The sequence below is a fragment of the Aotus nancymaae genome, unplaced genomic scaffold (genome assembly GCF_030222135.1).
Source record: "Aotus nancymaae isolate 86718 unplaced genomic scaffold, 86718_ANA_hifiasm-v0.15.2.pri h1tg000014l, whole genome shotgun sequence".
Taxonomy (NCBI): Eukaryota; Metazoa; Chordata; class Mammalia; order Primates; family Aotidae; genus Aotus; species Aotus nancymaae.
In genome coordinates, this window is record NW_026988425.1 from 87713537 (window position 1) to 87729728 (window position 16192).

At 37.8% G+C, this 16192-nt stretch overlaps 1 protein-coding gene across 1 annotated transcript in view; it reads right to left on the reverse strand.

The window, feature by feature from the left end:
* Nucleotides 1-16192, reverse strand: part of SKIC3 (SKI3 subunit of superkiller complex) — a 95032-nt gene that overhangs the window by 69686 nt on the left and 9154 nt on the right. Inside the window, exons 3-7 of the mRNA XM_012477587.3 lie at nucleotides 15527-15617; nucleotides 5028-5171; nucleotides 3683-3774; nucleotides 3215-3290; nucleotides 2910-3050 (exon numbers count right to left, since the gene is read on the reverse strand). Coding sequence (XP_012333010.2) covers nucleotides 2910-3050; nucleotides 3215-3290; nucleotides 3683-3774; nucleotides 5028-5171; nucleotides 15527-15616 — 543 coding nt within the window. The 5' untranslated portion in view covers nucleotide 15617. The remainder of the gene's footprint in view (nucleotides 1-2909; nucleotides 3051-3214; nucleotides 3291-3682; nucleotides 3775-5027; nucleotides 5172-15526; nucleotides 15618-16192) is intronic.

Genomic DNA, 16192 nt, shown 5'->3' on the forward strand with positions numbered 1-16192 from the left:
AGGAAACATAGCTCAAAACGGTCTACCACAGAAGATTTCTAAAAACAGTAATAAAATTATTCCAAATGAAAAATCTGTGACACTTTTTTTTCCAAATACTCAGTATTCAAGGTAACAATAAATCCGCCATCCTTTATCTATTATTAACAGTTAGAAATCAATTCTTAAAATCATAAGTATAATTAATTCTCTCTCATGGAAGAGGGTAGGAAAGACAATTCAAAAAGTTATTTTACTTATTTTGGAATGTGTTTGGTATTCTGGTAACCTACCTCATTTTAAGGAAAATAATGAAGTTATTTTATGATATTACACAATTTAAGAGAAACTGGTAAACTACCTAATTTTGTCACTGCTCATTTTTTTCCACAACTGAGTCTGTGCACAGATAAACCATGTTATCACACACACACACACAAACACAAATCTTATTCTCACATTTTTATCCCCAGCTCTTAGGACCCTGCCTGACACATAGTAGGTAGTCAAGAAATATTTGCTGAATAAACAAATTAATGAGTAAACAAATGAACACATTTACAGAGAAATGAACTTCCTATCCTATATAGAGCCTGTATTTGTGACTGCTCAATTTTTTCCACGACCGAATCTATGCACACATAAATCACATTATCACACAAAAAGTAGACATCTTATTCTCACATTTTAATCTGCAGCTCTTAGGACACTGCCTGACACATAACAGGTAGTCAATAAATACTTTCTGAATAAAGGAACAAATTAATGATTGAACAAACGAATGCATATACAAAGAAATGAACTTCCTATCCTATATAGAGCCTATATTTATTTAAAAATTCCACTCAATTTAACAAGTGTACATTAAGTAGCTATTTACTATAATAAGAAATTAAACTGACTTTTAAACTTACAAATAAAAAAAAATTATTATTTTCCAAAGTGCTTCAAAACCAATTTATTTTTTTGTCTTTCAAAAAATCTTTTCAATTACTTTAAAATCTGCACAATATAAGACTTTTTTTCTAGGTGTAAATATTCTAAATACTAAATATAAATACTCTAAACAGTGGAATTGTTAAACTTCAAAGTAATTCAGTACTCTTAGCTCAGAAGTATAAAGAAACACACCTTTAAAGGTACAACTTTTTAGACACCATAGCAGTTTTGTGAAAGCCAATTTTCAGTTTCTTTTTTACAGTGATTAAGTTACTGATTTATTGAGGATTCTTATCAACACAAGAGAATGAAATTCTGATACACTGAGTACCAATTCCACACTATCCAGACTCCGTATGAGACTATAGGCCATTAATTCTGACTTTATCTAAAAGAGCCTCTATGAATTTAAAATTGTACATTTACAAAATATCTAGTCTAACATACAGTCTTTTTTTTGAGCATCCATTGAATCATCACTGAATGTCCTATTTCCTATGTAATTCGTGGACTACTATCCAGAATCTACAAGGAACTCAAAAAACTAGCAAGAAAAAAGACCAACAATCCCATTAAAAAGTGGGCTAAGGACATGAATAGACAATTCTCAAAAGAAGATATACAAATGGCTGACAAACATATGAAAAAATGCTCAACATCACTAATGATTAGGAGAATGCAAATCAAAACCACAATGTGATACACCTTACTCCTGCAAGAATGGCCATAATCAAAAAATTAAAAAACAATAGATGTTGGTGCAGATATGATAAAAAGGAAACACTTCTATACGCTGGTGGGAGTGTAAACTAGTACAACTGTGGAAAACAGTGTGGAGACTCCTTAAAGAACTAAAAGTAGGCCGGGCGTGGTAGCTTATGCCTGTAATCTCAGCACTTTGGGAGGCTGAAGTGGGCAGATCACTTGAGGTCAGGAGTTCAAGATCAGCACAGCTAACATGGTGAAACCCTGTCTCTACTAAAAATACGACAATTAGCCAGGCATTGTGGCACATGCCTGTAACCCCAGCTATTTGTGAGCCTGAGGCAGGAGAACTGCTTAAACCTAGGAGGCAGAGGTTGCAGTGAGCCAAGATCATGCCACTGCATGCCAGCCTGGGCAACACAGTGAGACTCTGCCTCAGAAAAAAAAAAGAACTAAAAGTAGAACACCATTTGATCCAGCAATCCCTCTACTGCGTATCTACCCAGAGGAAAAGAAGTCATTATACAAAAAAGATACTTGCACATGCATGTGTATAGCAGCACAAGTCACAACTGCGAAAATACAGAACCAGGACAAATGCCCATCAATCAATGAGTGGATAAAGAAATTGTGACACACACATACACACACACACACACACACACACACACACACACACACACACAAAATGGAACAGTAATCAGCCATAAAAAGGAATGAATTAATGGCATTCACAGCAACCTGGATGAAACTGGAGACTATTATTCTAAGTGAAGTAACTGAGGAATGAAACCAAACATTGTATGTTCTCACTCATAAGCCAACATACAACAAGAACATTGTATGTTCTCACTCTAAGCTAGGAGGATACAAAGGCATAAGAATAATACGATGGACTTTGGGGACCCAAGGGAAAAGATGGGAGGAGAGTGAGGGATAAAAGACTGTAAATTGGGTTCAGTGTACACTGCTCGGGTGATGGGTGCACCAAAATCTCACAAATCACTACTAAAGAACTTACTCATGTAACCAAATGCTACTTGTTCCCCAAAAACCTAAAAAAATTTTTTTAAACTCAATAAAAAGAAACAAACCCAATAAAAAAATGAGCCAAAATACAAACAGACACTTCACCAAAGAAAATACACAGATGCAAACAGACACGTGAAAAGATACTCAACATTATTAGGGAAATGGAAATTAAAATGACAATAATCAATTATTCTCTAAATTCAATTAGATGATCAATTTTCAAGAACAAACTTGAGGAATAAATGAGTCAATACCAATTGCTGGGTTTCATTATTCTGGTCCTCTGTACTTTCAGCCAGGAACTGAGTCAACTTTCTCCATAGTTGATGAAGCTCTTGGTTGTCTGCGCCTTCTTCCTGCCGTATCTTTATCAACTTGTGCCATGTTCGAGCCACCTATTAAAGAAGGAGATTTTAAATGATTATTTTGTCCAAAATATAAAAATGTCAAAATGTAAGATCTGCAAATAAAAAATATTTTTAATCTGTCAATACATAAAAATAGCAAAAGCATAGAACCCCATCTATTATTAAAAGAAGAAAGAAAATCATTCACCAACCTCTAGGTATTTCTTTTCTTGGTAATACAGATCCACTAGTTTCTTGCAGACATCACACCACTTCTGTTTGTCAACACTTAGAAGAAAACAAAACACACACACAAAAAAGGATTTTGAATCTGATTAATAAAAATAACCAAGGACTTAAAACACTAAAATTTAAGTATTCCATTAACAATTTCAGGTACTATTTTAAATTAGAACATATCTTCTTTCATACTACAGTAAAATTTTCTAAAATGAGCTCCTCATAAAAAACAGGTTTAAGAAATATTGTCTTCCATTATATTGTCTGAAAATAATATTGGAGTTCTAAAATTAGTCAGTCCTCTTACTAATAGTGTTTTGATTCTATTTTAATCACAAATGATTCTGTGACAAATGTATGAATACTTCTATGTGAATTTTAATCAGTTTATTAAAATTCCAGCTTTGATAGAAACTGGACTTTCCTCATACAAGAATTACCTTTCATAAAGATCCAGGAGCTTTTGGTAAACACCAGGTAAGTCATCCTTAGCATTTATGTGATTACATTTCTCATACAAGTTTGCCAGCCCCTAAAAGAAGAAGTAGTCGTGATTATTCTTTTTCCTAAAGCATTTGCTGTTCTCACATTCATTTATTTTGCTAAATAATATGATAAACTATAAAGATTATTTATGAAAAAAAGATTATTATAATTTACAAATGAAATGATATGTTTGGGATTTGCCTCAATATAAAAACTGGAGGTTGGAGGACTCAGGTAAATTGAATATTGTTGAGTCTGCATGACAGGAATAAAGGGGTTCGTTATACCATTCCCTTTTCTTTTGAAAATTCATTTTAAGTGTTTCACAATAATAAACACTTTTAATGGCTATTCTACAATCTTACCACCTAAAAGTACTATGTGACACTATTTTTTTAAAATTTCAGCATCTATTTTAAACTATTTTATTGATATATCTTTGAAATATAAAATTGTATATTTTTAAAGTATACAACTTGATGTTTTGATATATGTATACATTGTGAGTCAAGCTAACTAGCATAACCATTCTACAGTTACCATTGGTGGATGAGGTGTCGTGAAAATTTAATTTTAAGATTTATGTGACACCACCTTTATGATATGATCAAAAAAAAATTAGTCTGTGAAAATTGTCATTTTTGCTTCAAAGAAAGATTAGCTATCCTAAACCACTCAGTATACTATAAAAGCAGCCATTTCTCTAAATGTGTTACCAGATATCCTCAAGTTCTTATTCACATGAACCCGAGACAAACAGGTTCACACTTTCCAGAGCATACTACATCCTATTGATCAGTCTCAAAGGTGTGATTGAGATACCAAACAAAGTTATTAAATATGAAAAAGTTGGAGAATCTAAGCAAAAACATTAAGACCACTAAGTAAAAAAAAAAAAGAATTTAACTTGGACTCAAAAATAGAAACATTAACATTTTTATATTATTTTATTTTTAGGAAATATTAAAAAACATCTTTCCTCAGTAAGCATAAAGAATAATATTGTGGATAAGTCTTTTACATGCGCATGTAACTAAGGTAGAGATTGACATTTGAGTGCTCACATTTAGAAATCATCCATTAGGCAGGATGTTAAACAGTGTTAACAAACATCCTTTGCACCACTTTTTTTCTAAACTAACATTTAGGTTTAGAAAACAAATAAATTTAATTTTTTTCTTACATGGGGCAAATGTAGGTCTAAATGCTTAGCTTAATGTTGTTATCTGTATTTTGAAAAATGCAAAAAAAAAAAAAATCCATTCCAATAATACAGAAAAAAAATTTTTTTCTACTTACCTGCCAAGCTAGTAATTGGTCTGGCTCTAATTCAGCAGCTTTTTTATAGGCACCCTGGGCCTGATCAGGTTGTTCTAGTTCAGCTGCAGCAACACCAATAAAAACCCAGGCATTATAGTTATTTTTCTCCTGTTTTAACACTGCCTGATTTAAAAAAAAAAATTAAAAGAGCAGGTCATTAAATTTTGTAAGCAAATGAACTAACAATAACAAAGTCTACTTATGAGTCAGGAAATCTGTATCTACCACTAACAGGGCAACCTTCAGAATGTCATTTAACCTATCTGCTTTCAGTTTCCTCAGGGAAAGAAAAAGTTGGACTGTATGAGTGACCATAATGGCTTTGAAATATGAGGGTTTTTTTTTTTAAAGCTGCCCGAGTGATACTGATACCTCCACCAAATGTCTCCCTATGCTCTTTGAGAATACTAGGTATATAAAGAATAGTAACTACTCAATCATCCTGCCTGTCTCCATACTGCTACTGGTCAAATTCACAAAACTGTTCTCCATCTCATTTCACTTAATCCAATTCTCACATTTTCCTTTACCACGATAGTTTCCCCATATTAGACACATGGATTTTTCTTGAGATTACAGGCTAAGAAAGTAGACACCCCAATGTGACTATACCAAATATGTTCAAAATAAATAGTGGCAATGAATGTTTAAACAACATCTGCCAACTGGAATAAAAATTATATGTAGAGATACTGCTTTCAGAAATAACAACTATCTGCTAAGGTAAAATAAAATAGCTTGAAGCCGTTAGCAAATATGTTTTAGGGGAAGAAAAATAAAACCAATAACTAAAATGAAATTAGCCTCTTAAGGTTTTACTTATTCTAGAGAAAATAAGAACATTTTCATGAGTTGAGCCAGTCAGATTATTAGACTTAAGTGCATCCACATAACACTTCTAATAATCTGTCCCTAATATGCAGTACAAGCTCCATTCTATCTGTGAACACACTGATTACACAAATTGGGTCATTCTTGTCACCTAAGTCAGAGTAAAGGGAGCACCAGGGGGAAAAGCACTCAGGGCTCAGAACACCTGCTCCAAGAATTAAATTTTCCAAAAGCCCAGCTGCTGAGAGGGCCTGCTGTAACCCTAAGACCAGTTTTCCCCAGTAGCTGCCATGACTCTCAGCTAGTTTTACCTACTATTTCTAGTACTAATGAGCTTTCTTTCCAAATAATACATAACATTTTTCTTTCCAATAAAATGGCCAACCTTCTCTTTGTTCTTCAGATATACAAAAGACCACTTAGCTTGTGTGTGCATGCCTCAAATTGCAATTCTTGCTTCCCAGAATAAAACATCAAATTTAGATATTTATTTATTTTGACTTCAACATAATAATGTTGCCTCCTAACAAAACACAACAATGATGTAACTACCAAAGTTAAGCTCTAAACACTGGGGCCTTATTAGTGCTTATGTTCCCAACACCAAGTACAATGGCTGGCATTTAACTGCTGAACAAAATGCCATATTCAACCAGCAATTAGTTAAGTACCAACTATCTGCCTGATGACCAGGTTTTCAGAATCCGAAATGGATGTTTAAGAAAATAATTACCAACGATGTGGTGAAAGCAAGTATGAGACTCTGAAAAAACACAGAGAAAAAAGTACCTAACTCTGTACAAACTGGAGAAGGCTTCCCTGAAGGGATACTCATATCATGTGATAAAGTGCCATCACAGGCAGACAAGGTGATGATCAGACAAAACCACAGCAAAGGCAACATTCTTTTACTTAAAAATTCATTTAGTCTCAACCAAGATTCTGGGTTACTACACATTAGTAATTAGGCATTTATAACTATTAGTTATCCATTTGCATTTTCTAATTGGGTCTTGCTAGTACAAATTTTGAAATATTTGGTGGAACTCATAACTGAATTTTGCAGAAGGTCTGCAGAAAAAAGACAGCTACAGTGGTACTGTATATAATAACCGAAACAGACTCACATGAATCAATTAGATAAACCTAGTGCTGAAGGCAATAGTCCCTCTTCCCTTCTTGTACTCCATCCACAACCTGTCCCCACTTGGAACACTGCCCACCTTCTTCTGCATCAGGATTAGTACTATCATGGCCTGCATCTCTGCTGGGCTCCATCAGTCACTACCAGAAACATAAATCTCAAAAGGGTATCCTTTACCTCTTTACTTCTTAGACTCTCATCCTCATATTGCCATGTATATGCCCCAGTCTTGCCCAATTCCCTCCCTACCACTCTCTTAAATTCTTCATTGTGCCCTCTGGAACTCCCAATCTGGATCAGCCAAGTTCCCTCCATATTTTCAACCTTTCTTTTAACCACAACAAGTTCTGCCTCAATGAAAACGTGGCTAATTCCTCTATAGATCCTACAGGTTGCAGTTGGCTTCTTTTACATTTCACATGCCATAGGCCTAGGAGGTAAGAAACAGCTTCTCTTTGCTCACACTGTCACCTGCAGTCCTCTTTTGCTCCTTCCTCCTTCAACAACCCTATTACCTTTGAAGCCTCAACCTATACAACTACACTACTAAAAAGAGCCTTCTTGTTGCTACAATCTACCAACTTCCTAACTCCCCTTTCCTTCAGTGAAAATTCTGTATCCTTCTTTTCCACCTCAATGCCTGTATTCATTCTAACATTCACGTTGATATCCCACTGAACACTGTGGCCTCTCAGTTATGTGTTCTCCACACTATTCACCTATCCAAAATCTGAATTTCCAGCATAGTACTATTCTGCTCCTCTCCTACCATCCCAGCTCAATTACTGTAGTAGTCCCATGGTAAGAAATATTTAACCTTTGATTTCTCTAATTTTTTTGTCTTTTTTTAATTGCATCTTAGGTTTTGGGGTACATGTGAAGAACATGCAAGATTGTTGCATAGGTACACACATGGCAGTATGATTTGCTGCCTTCCTCCCTATCACCTATATCTGGCATTTCTCCCCATGCTATCTCTCCCCAACTCGCCACCCCCACGCTGTCCCTCCTATTTCCCCCTGAACAGACTGCAGTGTGTGATGCTCCCCTCACTGTGTCCATGTGTTCTCCTTGTTCAACAGCCACCTATGAGTGAGAACATGTGGTGTTTGATTTTCTGTTCTTGTGTCAGTTTGCTGAGAATGATGGTTTCCAGGTTCATCCATGTCCCTACAAAGGACATGAACTCATCGTTTTTTATGGTTGCATAGTATTCCATGGTGTATATGTGCCATATTTTCCCTGTCCAGTCTATCATCGATGGGCATTTGGGTTGGTGCCAGGTCTTTGCTATTGTAAACGGTGCTTCAATGAACATTCATGTGCATGTGTCCTTATAGTAGAACAATTTATAATCCTTTGGATATATACCCAGTAATGGGATTGCTGGGTCAAATAGAATTTCTATTTCTAGGTCCTTGAGGAATCGCTACATTGCTTCCACAATGGTTGAACTAATTTACACTCCCACCAACAGTGTAAAAGTGTTTCTATTTCTCCACATCCTCTCCAGCATCTGTTGTTTCCAGATTTTTTAATGATCACCATTCTAACCGGCATGAGATGGTATCTCAATGTAGTTTTGATTTGCATTTCTCTAATGACCAGTGATGATGAGCATTTTTTCATGTTTGTTGGCCTCATGTATGTCTTCTTTTGTAAAGTGTCTGTTCATATCCCTCACCCACTTTTGAATGGGCTTGTTTGTTTTTTTCTTGTAAATCTGTTTTAGTCGTTTGTAGATTCTGGATATTAGTCCTTTGTCAGATGGATAGATTGCAAAAAATTTTTTCCCATTCTGTCAGTTATCAATTCACTCTAATGACAGTTTCTTTTGCTGTGCAGAAGCTGTGGAGTTTTATTAGGTCCCATTTGTCTATTTTGGCTTTTGTTGCCAATGCTTTTGGTGTTTTGGTCATGAAGTCCTTGCCTATGCCTGTGTCCTGAATGGTTTTGCCTAGATTTTCTTCTAGGGTTTTTATGGTGTTAGGTCTTATGTTTAAGTCTTTAATCCATCTGGAGTTAATTTTAGTGTAAGGTGTCAGGAAGGGGTCCAGTTTCTGCTTTCTGCACATGGCTAGCCAGTTTTCTCAACACCATTTATTAAACAGGGAATCCTTTCACCATTGCTTGTTTTTGTCAGGTTTGTCAAAGATCAGATGGTTGTAGATGTGTGCTGTTGCCTCCGAGGCCTCTGTTCTGTTCCATTGGTCTATATCTCTGTTTTGGTACCAGTACCATGCTGTTTTGATTACTGTAGCCTTGTAGTATAGTTTGATGTCCGGTAGTGTGATGCCTCCCGCTTTGTTCTTTCTGCTTAGAATTGACTTGGCTATGCAGGCTCTCTTTTGGTTCCATATGAAGTTTAAGGTGGTTTTTTCCAGTTCTGTGAAGAAGGTCATTGGTAGCTTGATGGGAATAGCATTGAATCTGTAAATTACTTTGGGCAGTATGGCCATTTTCACGATACTGATTCTTCCTAACCATGAGCATGGAATATTTCTCCATCTGTTTGTGTCCTCTCTTATTTCCTTGAGCAGTGGTTCGTAGGTCTCCTTGAAGAGGTCCTTTACGTTCCTTGTTAGTTGTATTTCTAGGTATTTTATTCTCTTTGTAGCAATGTGAATGGCAGTTTGTTCTTGATTTGGCACTCTTTAAGTCTGCTATTGCTGTGTAGGAATGCTTGTGATTTTTACACCTTGATTTTATATCCTGAGACTTTGCTGAAGTTGCTTATCAGTTTCAGGAGATTTTGGGCTGAGACAATGAAGTCTTTTAAATATACAAACATGTCATCTGCAAATAGAGACAATTTGACTTCCTCCTTTCCTATATGAATACCCATTATTTCTTTTTCTTGCCTGATTGCTCTGGCTAGAACTTCCAATACCATATTGAATAGGAGTGGTGAGAGAGGGCATCCTTGTCCAGTGCCAGATTTCAAAGGGAATGCTTCCAGTTTTTGCACATTCAGTATGATATTGGCTGCTGGTTTGTCATAAATAGCTTTTATTATTTTGAGATACGTTCCATCAATACCTAGTTTATTGAAGGTCGTTAGCATAAACGGCTGCTGAATTTTGTCAAAGGCCTTCTCTGCATCAATTGAGATAATCATGTGGTTTTTGTCTTTGGTTCTGTTTATGTGGTGAATTACATTTACAGACTTGTGTATGTTGAACGAGCCTTGCATTCCTGGGATGAAGACTACTTGATCATGGTGGATAAGTTTTTGATGTGCTGTTGCAATCGGCTTGCCAGTATTTTATTGAAGATTTTTGCATCTATGTTCATCATGGATATTGGCCTGAAGTTTTCTTTTCTTGCTGAATCTCTGCCGGGTTTTGGTATCAGGATGATGTTGCTCTCATAAAATGACTTGGGAAGGATTCCCTCTTTTTGGATTGTTTGGAATAGTTTCAGAAGGAATGGTACCAGCTCCTCTTTGTATGTCTAGTAGAATTTGGCTGCAAACCCAACTGGACCTGGGCTTTTTTTGGGTGGTAGGCTCTTAATTGCTGCCTCAACTTCTGCCCTTGTTATTGGTCTATTCAGGGTTTCAACTTCTTCGTGGCTTAGGCTTGGGAGGATGCAAGTGTCCAGGAATTTATCCATTTCTTCCAGGTTTACCAGTTTATGTACATAGAGTTGTTTTTCATAATCTGTGATGATGGTTTGTATTTCTGTGCAATCTGTGGTGATATCCCCTTTATCGTTTTTTTATTGCATCTATTTGATTATTCTCTCTTTTCTTTTTTATTAATCTGGCTAGTGGTCTGTCTATTTTGTTGATCTTTTGCAAAAACCAGTTCCTGGATTTACTGATTTTTTGAAGGGTTTTTTGTGTCTATCTCCTTCAGTTCTGCTCTGATCTTAGTCATTTCTTGTCTTCTGCTAGGCTTTGAGTTTTTTTGATCTTGCCCCCATAGCTCTTTCAATTTTGACGATAGGGTGTCGATTTTAGATCTTTCCTTGCTTCTCATGTGGGCATTTATTGCTATATATTTTCCTCTGGACACTGCTTTAAATGTGTCCCAGAGATTCTGGTATGCTGTGTCTTCGTTCTCGTTGGTTTGGAAGAACATCTTTACTTCTGCCTTCATTTCATTGTTTATCCAGTCAACATTCAAGAGAAAGTTGTTCAGTTTCCATGAAGCTGTGCAGTTCTGAGTTAGTTTCTGAATTCTGAGTTCTAACTTGATTGCACTGTGGTCTGAGAGACTGTTTGTTATGATTTCTGTTCTTTTGCATTTACTGAGGAATGATTTACTTGCAATTATGTGGTCAATTTTAGAGTAGGTATGATGTGGTGCTGAGAAGAATGTATATTCTGGGGATTTGGGGTGGAGAGTTCTGTAAATGTCTATTAGGTTTGCTTGGTCCAGGTCTGAGTTCAAGTCCTGGATATCCTTGTTAATTTTCTGTCTCATTGATCTGTCTAATATTGACAATGAGGTGTTAAAGTCTCCCACTATTATTGTGTGGGAGTCTAAGTCTCTTTGTAAGTCTTTAAGAACTTGCTTTATGTATCTGGGTGTTCCTGCATTGGGTGCCTATATATTTAGGATCGTTAGCTCTTTTTGTTGCATTGATCCTTTTACCATTATGTAATGTCCTTCTTTGTCTATTTTGATCTTTGTTGCTTTAAAGTCTATTTTATCAGAGATGAGAATTGCAACTCCTGCTTTTTTTTTTGCTCTCCATTTGCTTGGTAAATCTTCCTCCATCCCTTTATTTTGAGCCTTTGTGTATCCTTGCATGTGAGATGGGTTTCCTGGATACAGCACATCGATGAGTTTTGGCTTTTTATCCAATTTGCCAGTCTGTGTCTTTTGATTGGGGCATTTAGCCCATTTATATTTAGGGTTAATATTGTTATGTGTGAATTTGATCCTGCCATTTTGATGCTAGCTGGCTGTTTTGCCCATTAGGTGATGCAGTTTCTTCATTTTGTCGATGCTCTTTATTATTTGGTACATTTTTGGAGTAACTGGTACTGGTTGTTCCTTTCTATGTTTAGTACTTCTTTCAGGAGCTTTTGTAAAGCAGGCCTGGTGGTGATGAAATCTCTGAGTAATTGCTTGTTTGTAAAGGATTTTATTTCTCCTTCACTTATGAAGCTTAGTTTGGCTGGATATGAAATTCTGGGTTGAAAGTTCTTTTCTTTAAGGATGTTGAATATTGGCCCCCACTCTCTTCTGGCTTGTAGGGTTTCTGCTGAGAGATCCGCTGTGAGTCTGATGGGCTTACATTTGTGGGTAACCCGACCTTTCTCTCTGGCTGCCCTTGGCATTTTCTCCTTCATTTCAGCCCTGGTTGGAATGATTGATTATGTGCCTTGGGTAACCCGACCTTTCTCTGGCTGCCCTTGGCATTTTCTCCTTCATTTCAACCCTGGTGAATCTGATGATTATGTGCCTTGGGGTTGCTCTTCTAGAGGAATATCTTTGTGGTGTTCTCTGTATTTCCTGGACTTCAATATTGGCCTGCCTTGCTAGGTTGGGGAAGTTTTCCTGGATAATATCCTGAAGACTGTTTTCCAACTTGGATTCATTCTCTCCGTCACATTCTGGTACACCTATCAAACGTAGATTAGGTCTTTTCACATAGTCCCATATTTCTTGGAGACTTTGTTCATTCCTTTTTACCCTCTTTTCTCTAATCTTGCCTTCTCGTTTTATTTCATTGAGTTGATCTTTGACTTCTGATATCCTTTCTTCTGCTTGGTCAATTTGGCTGTTGAAACTTGTGTATGCTTCGTGAAGTTCTCATGTTGTGTTTTTCAGCTCCATCAATTCACTCATATTCCTCTCCAAGTTGTTTATTCTCGTTAGCATTTCGTCAAATCTTTTTTCAAGGTTCTTAGTTTCTTTGCATTGTGTTAGAACATGTTCTTTTAGCTCACAAAAGTTTCTTATTACCCACCTTCTGAAGCCTGTTTCTGTCAATTCATCACACTCATTCTCTATCCAGCCTTGTTCCCTTGCTGGTGAGGAGTTGTGATCTCTTGTAGGAGGAGAGGTGTTCTGGTTTTGGGTATTTTCATCCTTTTTGCATTGGCTACTTCCCATCTTTGTGGATTTATCCACCTGTCATCTTTGTAGTTGTTGACTTTCTGATTGGGTCTCTGAGTAGACGTCCAGTTTGTTGATGATGAAGTTATTTCTTTCTGTTTCTTAGTTTTCCTTCTAACATTCAGGACCCCCTGCTGTAGGACTGCTGAGGTCCACTCCAGGCCCTGCTTGCCTGGGGATCACCTACAGTGGCTGCAGAACAGTAAGGGTTGCTGCCAGTTTCTTCTTCTGCTATCTTTGTCCCAGAAGGATAGCTGCCAGATGTCAGTCTGAGTTCTCCTTTATGAGGTGACTCTTTGAATATACAGGGGTCAGGGAGCTGCTTGACGAGACAGTCTATCCTTTATAGGAGCTCAACTGCTGAGCTGTGAGCTCCGTTGTTCATTCAGAGCTGCTGGGCAGGTACATTTAAGTCTGCTGCAGCAGAACTCATAAACACCTTTTTTTTTTCCCCCTAGGTGCTCTGTCTCAGGGAGTTAGGGCTTTATTTATAAGTTTCTGATGTGCTGTTGCCTTTTTTCAGGGCTGCCCTGCCCAGCGAGGAGGCAGCCTAGTCACAGTCTGCCTGCAGAGGCTTTGCTGAGCTGCTGTGGGCTCTGCCCAGCTGCCATGTGAACTTCCCTGCAGTCCTGTTTATACGGGTACAGTTAGAACTGCCTTGGCAGTGGTGGCCCACCCCTGTAATGGCAGACTCTCTCTGTAATGGTGGGTTGCCTTGGCAATGGTGGGCTGCCTCAGCAATGGCAGACTACCTCCATAGTGGTGGACTGCCTCGGTAATGGTGGACGCCCCTCCCCCACAGAGCTGTACTGTCCTGGGTTCAGCTGTGCTTGCTGTGAAACTCTCAATCCAGAGTGTTTCAGATTGCTGTTTTCTTGTGAGGGTGGGACCAGCCGAGCCTGATCACCTGGCTCCCTGCCTCAGACCCCTTTTTTTATTTTTTCAGTTAAACGGGCGACTCTGTCTCCTAGGTGTTCTAGTTGCCTGTTGAAAAGGCACCAGGATCTGTGTGATTTCCCCTGCGGTGACCCACTGCGCCGACTGAAACAGCCGCGCTGAGATTCGTGGCACTTTTTTGCCCAGGAATCTCCTGGCCTGGCTCCCTGTTTCAGTCCCCTTTTTTATCAGTTGAATGGGTGACTCTGTCTCCCAGAAGCTCCAATCGCCAGCTAAAACGGCGCCTGGACCTGTGTATTTTGTGTGGCGACCCACCGCGCCAGCCAAAACAGCTGCGCTGGCGACCCACGGGGCTCCTCCGCCTGGGAATCTCCTGGTCTGTGGGCAATAAAAATCCGTCTGGAAATGCAGCATCCACTCACCATCCGTGCTTTTGCTGGGAGCTGCAGTCCTCAGCTGTTTCTAATCAGCCATCTTGGATCCATCCTCTCTAATTTTTTTTTACCTTGACCCCTTTTTCCATTGCCTATCAGCCCACTTCTCATTTCTCATTCCTCCTTATCCAGGTCAGACTCCAGGACTCATCACTGTCCTCACTCCCTTGTCATCACATCCTCAACTCCTTTGCATGTCTTTCCTCTCATCTTTCTCTTCATCCACAGTTGAACCCCATCATTCCCATCTCCAAACCTGAGAAGCTAAATACGAAGAGAGAAAACTACAATGGAGTTCACCAATTTCGCTTTAATAGCTTGAAACTTCAAATGGGCAATCACTAGCACTGCCTAATCTTTCCAATCCTTACTAGCTATTTTGTTTTCCCACCAGGGGAAAAAAAAAGAAAGAAAGAAAGAAACTATTTCATACCTTCTTTTATCTCAAACCTCCTAACCAAGTCTTCTCCCAGTTTCATCTTATACTTCACCAAGAAAATAGAAGCCATTAGAGAAGAAAGCTCTTCCCACCACCAAATCTGCAAGCCTAACACTGTATGGATTGGCACCTATATTCTCTCCTGTTAAGATGGAAAAGGGTTAAAGGGCACCCTCAAGCTCTGGATCCCATTGTGTCTCTCACCTACTGATGACTTCACTCCTACTACTACCCTCTGTCTCTCCCCCAAGATCAATTTCTCCCTCTGAATAGAAACATTGCCATCAGCATAAAAATGAGCTTTATAATCTTGATCCTCTCATCCACAAACCAAACAGAATTAGAACACTTACATGTCATTAAACAATGAAAACTTTAAGATACAGCAGTATTCCATGATACAACTATCAAAAGACATTTATAGGACATTCAGGTTTTAAGAACTTGGTTTTGATAAGTTACCAATACAGAGAAATTTCTGGCAGTGATAGTTTATCCTGCTAATTGGGTGTTAAAAGTCCAACCATTCTAATGGTTCTACTATATGGGCCTTACCACTTTTGTTGTGTTTGGACAGTAAATAATTCACATATTACAAATCAATAATGTTTATGAGTGGGTAACATACTTTTATTGTGGAAGAAAAAAATACTGGTTACCTTACAATGTTTCAAAGCTTCTTTATATTCTTTGTTTCTGATTGCATCTCGAGCACTTTTTAGAGCAGTCTTCACTTCTTTGCTGGACATTCTGTCAAGGCAGAAAGCCTGAGTGAATGTACAGTCATATCTACCCAACCGTATAGGTTCCAACAAACTTAGCCAGCTGAAAAGGGAACCCAGAAAAGGAAAGGACTTGTTCCATCTGGAACAGTCTTCCCTCTAGCATATACACAGTTTATTCCCTAACCTCTTCAGATATGTACTCAAAGTCACTTCCTCACCTCAGTGAAACCTTCCCTCCACATGCTATTTAACATTTTAATCTTGCCATCCCCCTACTCTCAACAATCCAGTATTTCCTGAACCCCCCTCCATAGCTTTTTCTTCAAAGCATTTGTCACATGTAATATACTATATATTCTACTTATTTATCCTATTTATTTTCTGTGTCCCAACCCACAAGAATGTAAGTTCCATGTAGGCAAGAATTTTTTTTCACTGCTCCATCCCCAGGACCTAGTATCTTACAAATTATAGATGATCAATTAATAAGTGTTGATATTGAGTTACATTTGATTTACATTCATTCTCCATATATTTTGGCTAAAATGCAAATGATCTTATTGATCAGGACTCCAAACACATACCAATCTCAATCCAACT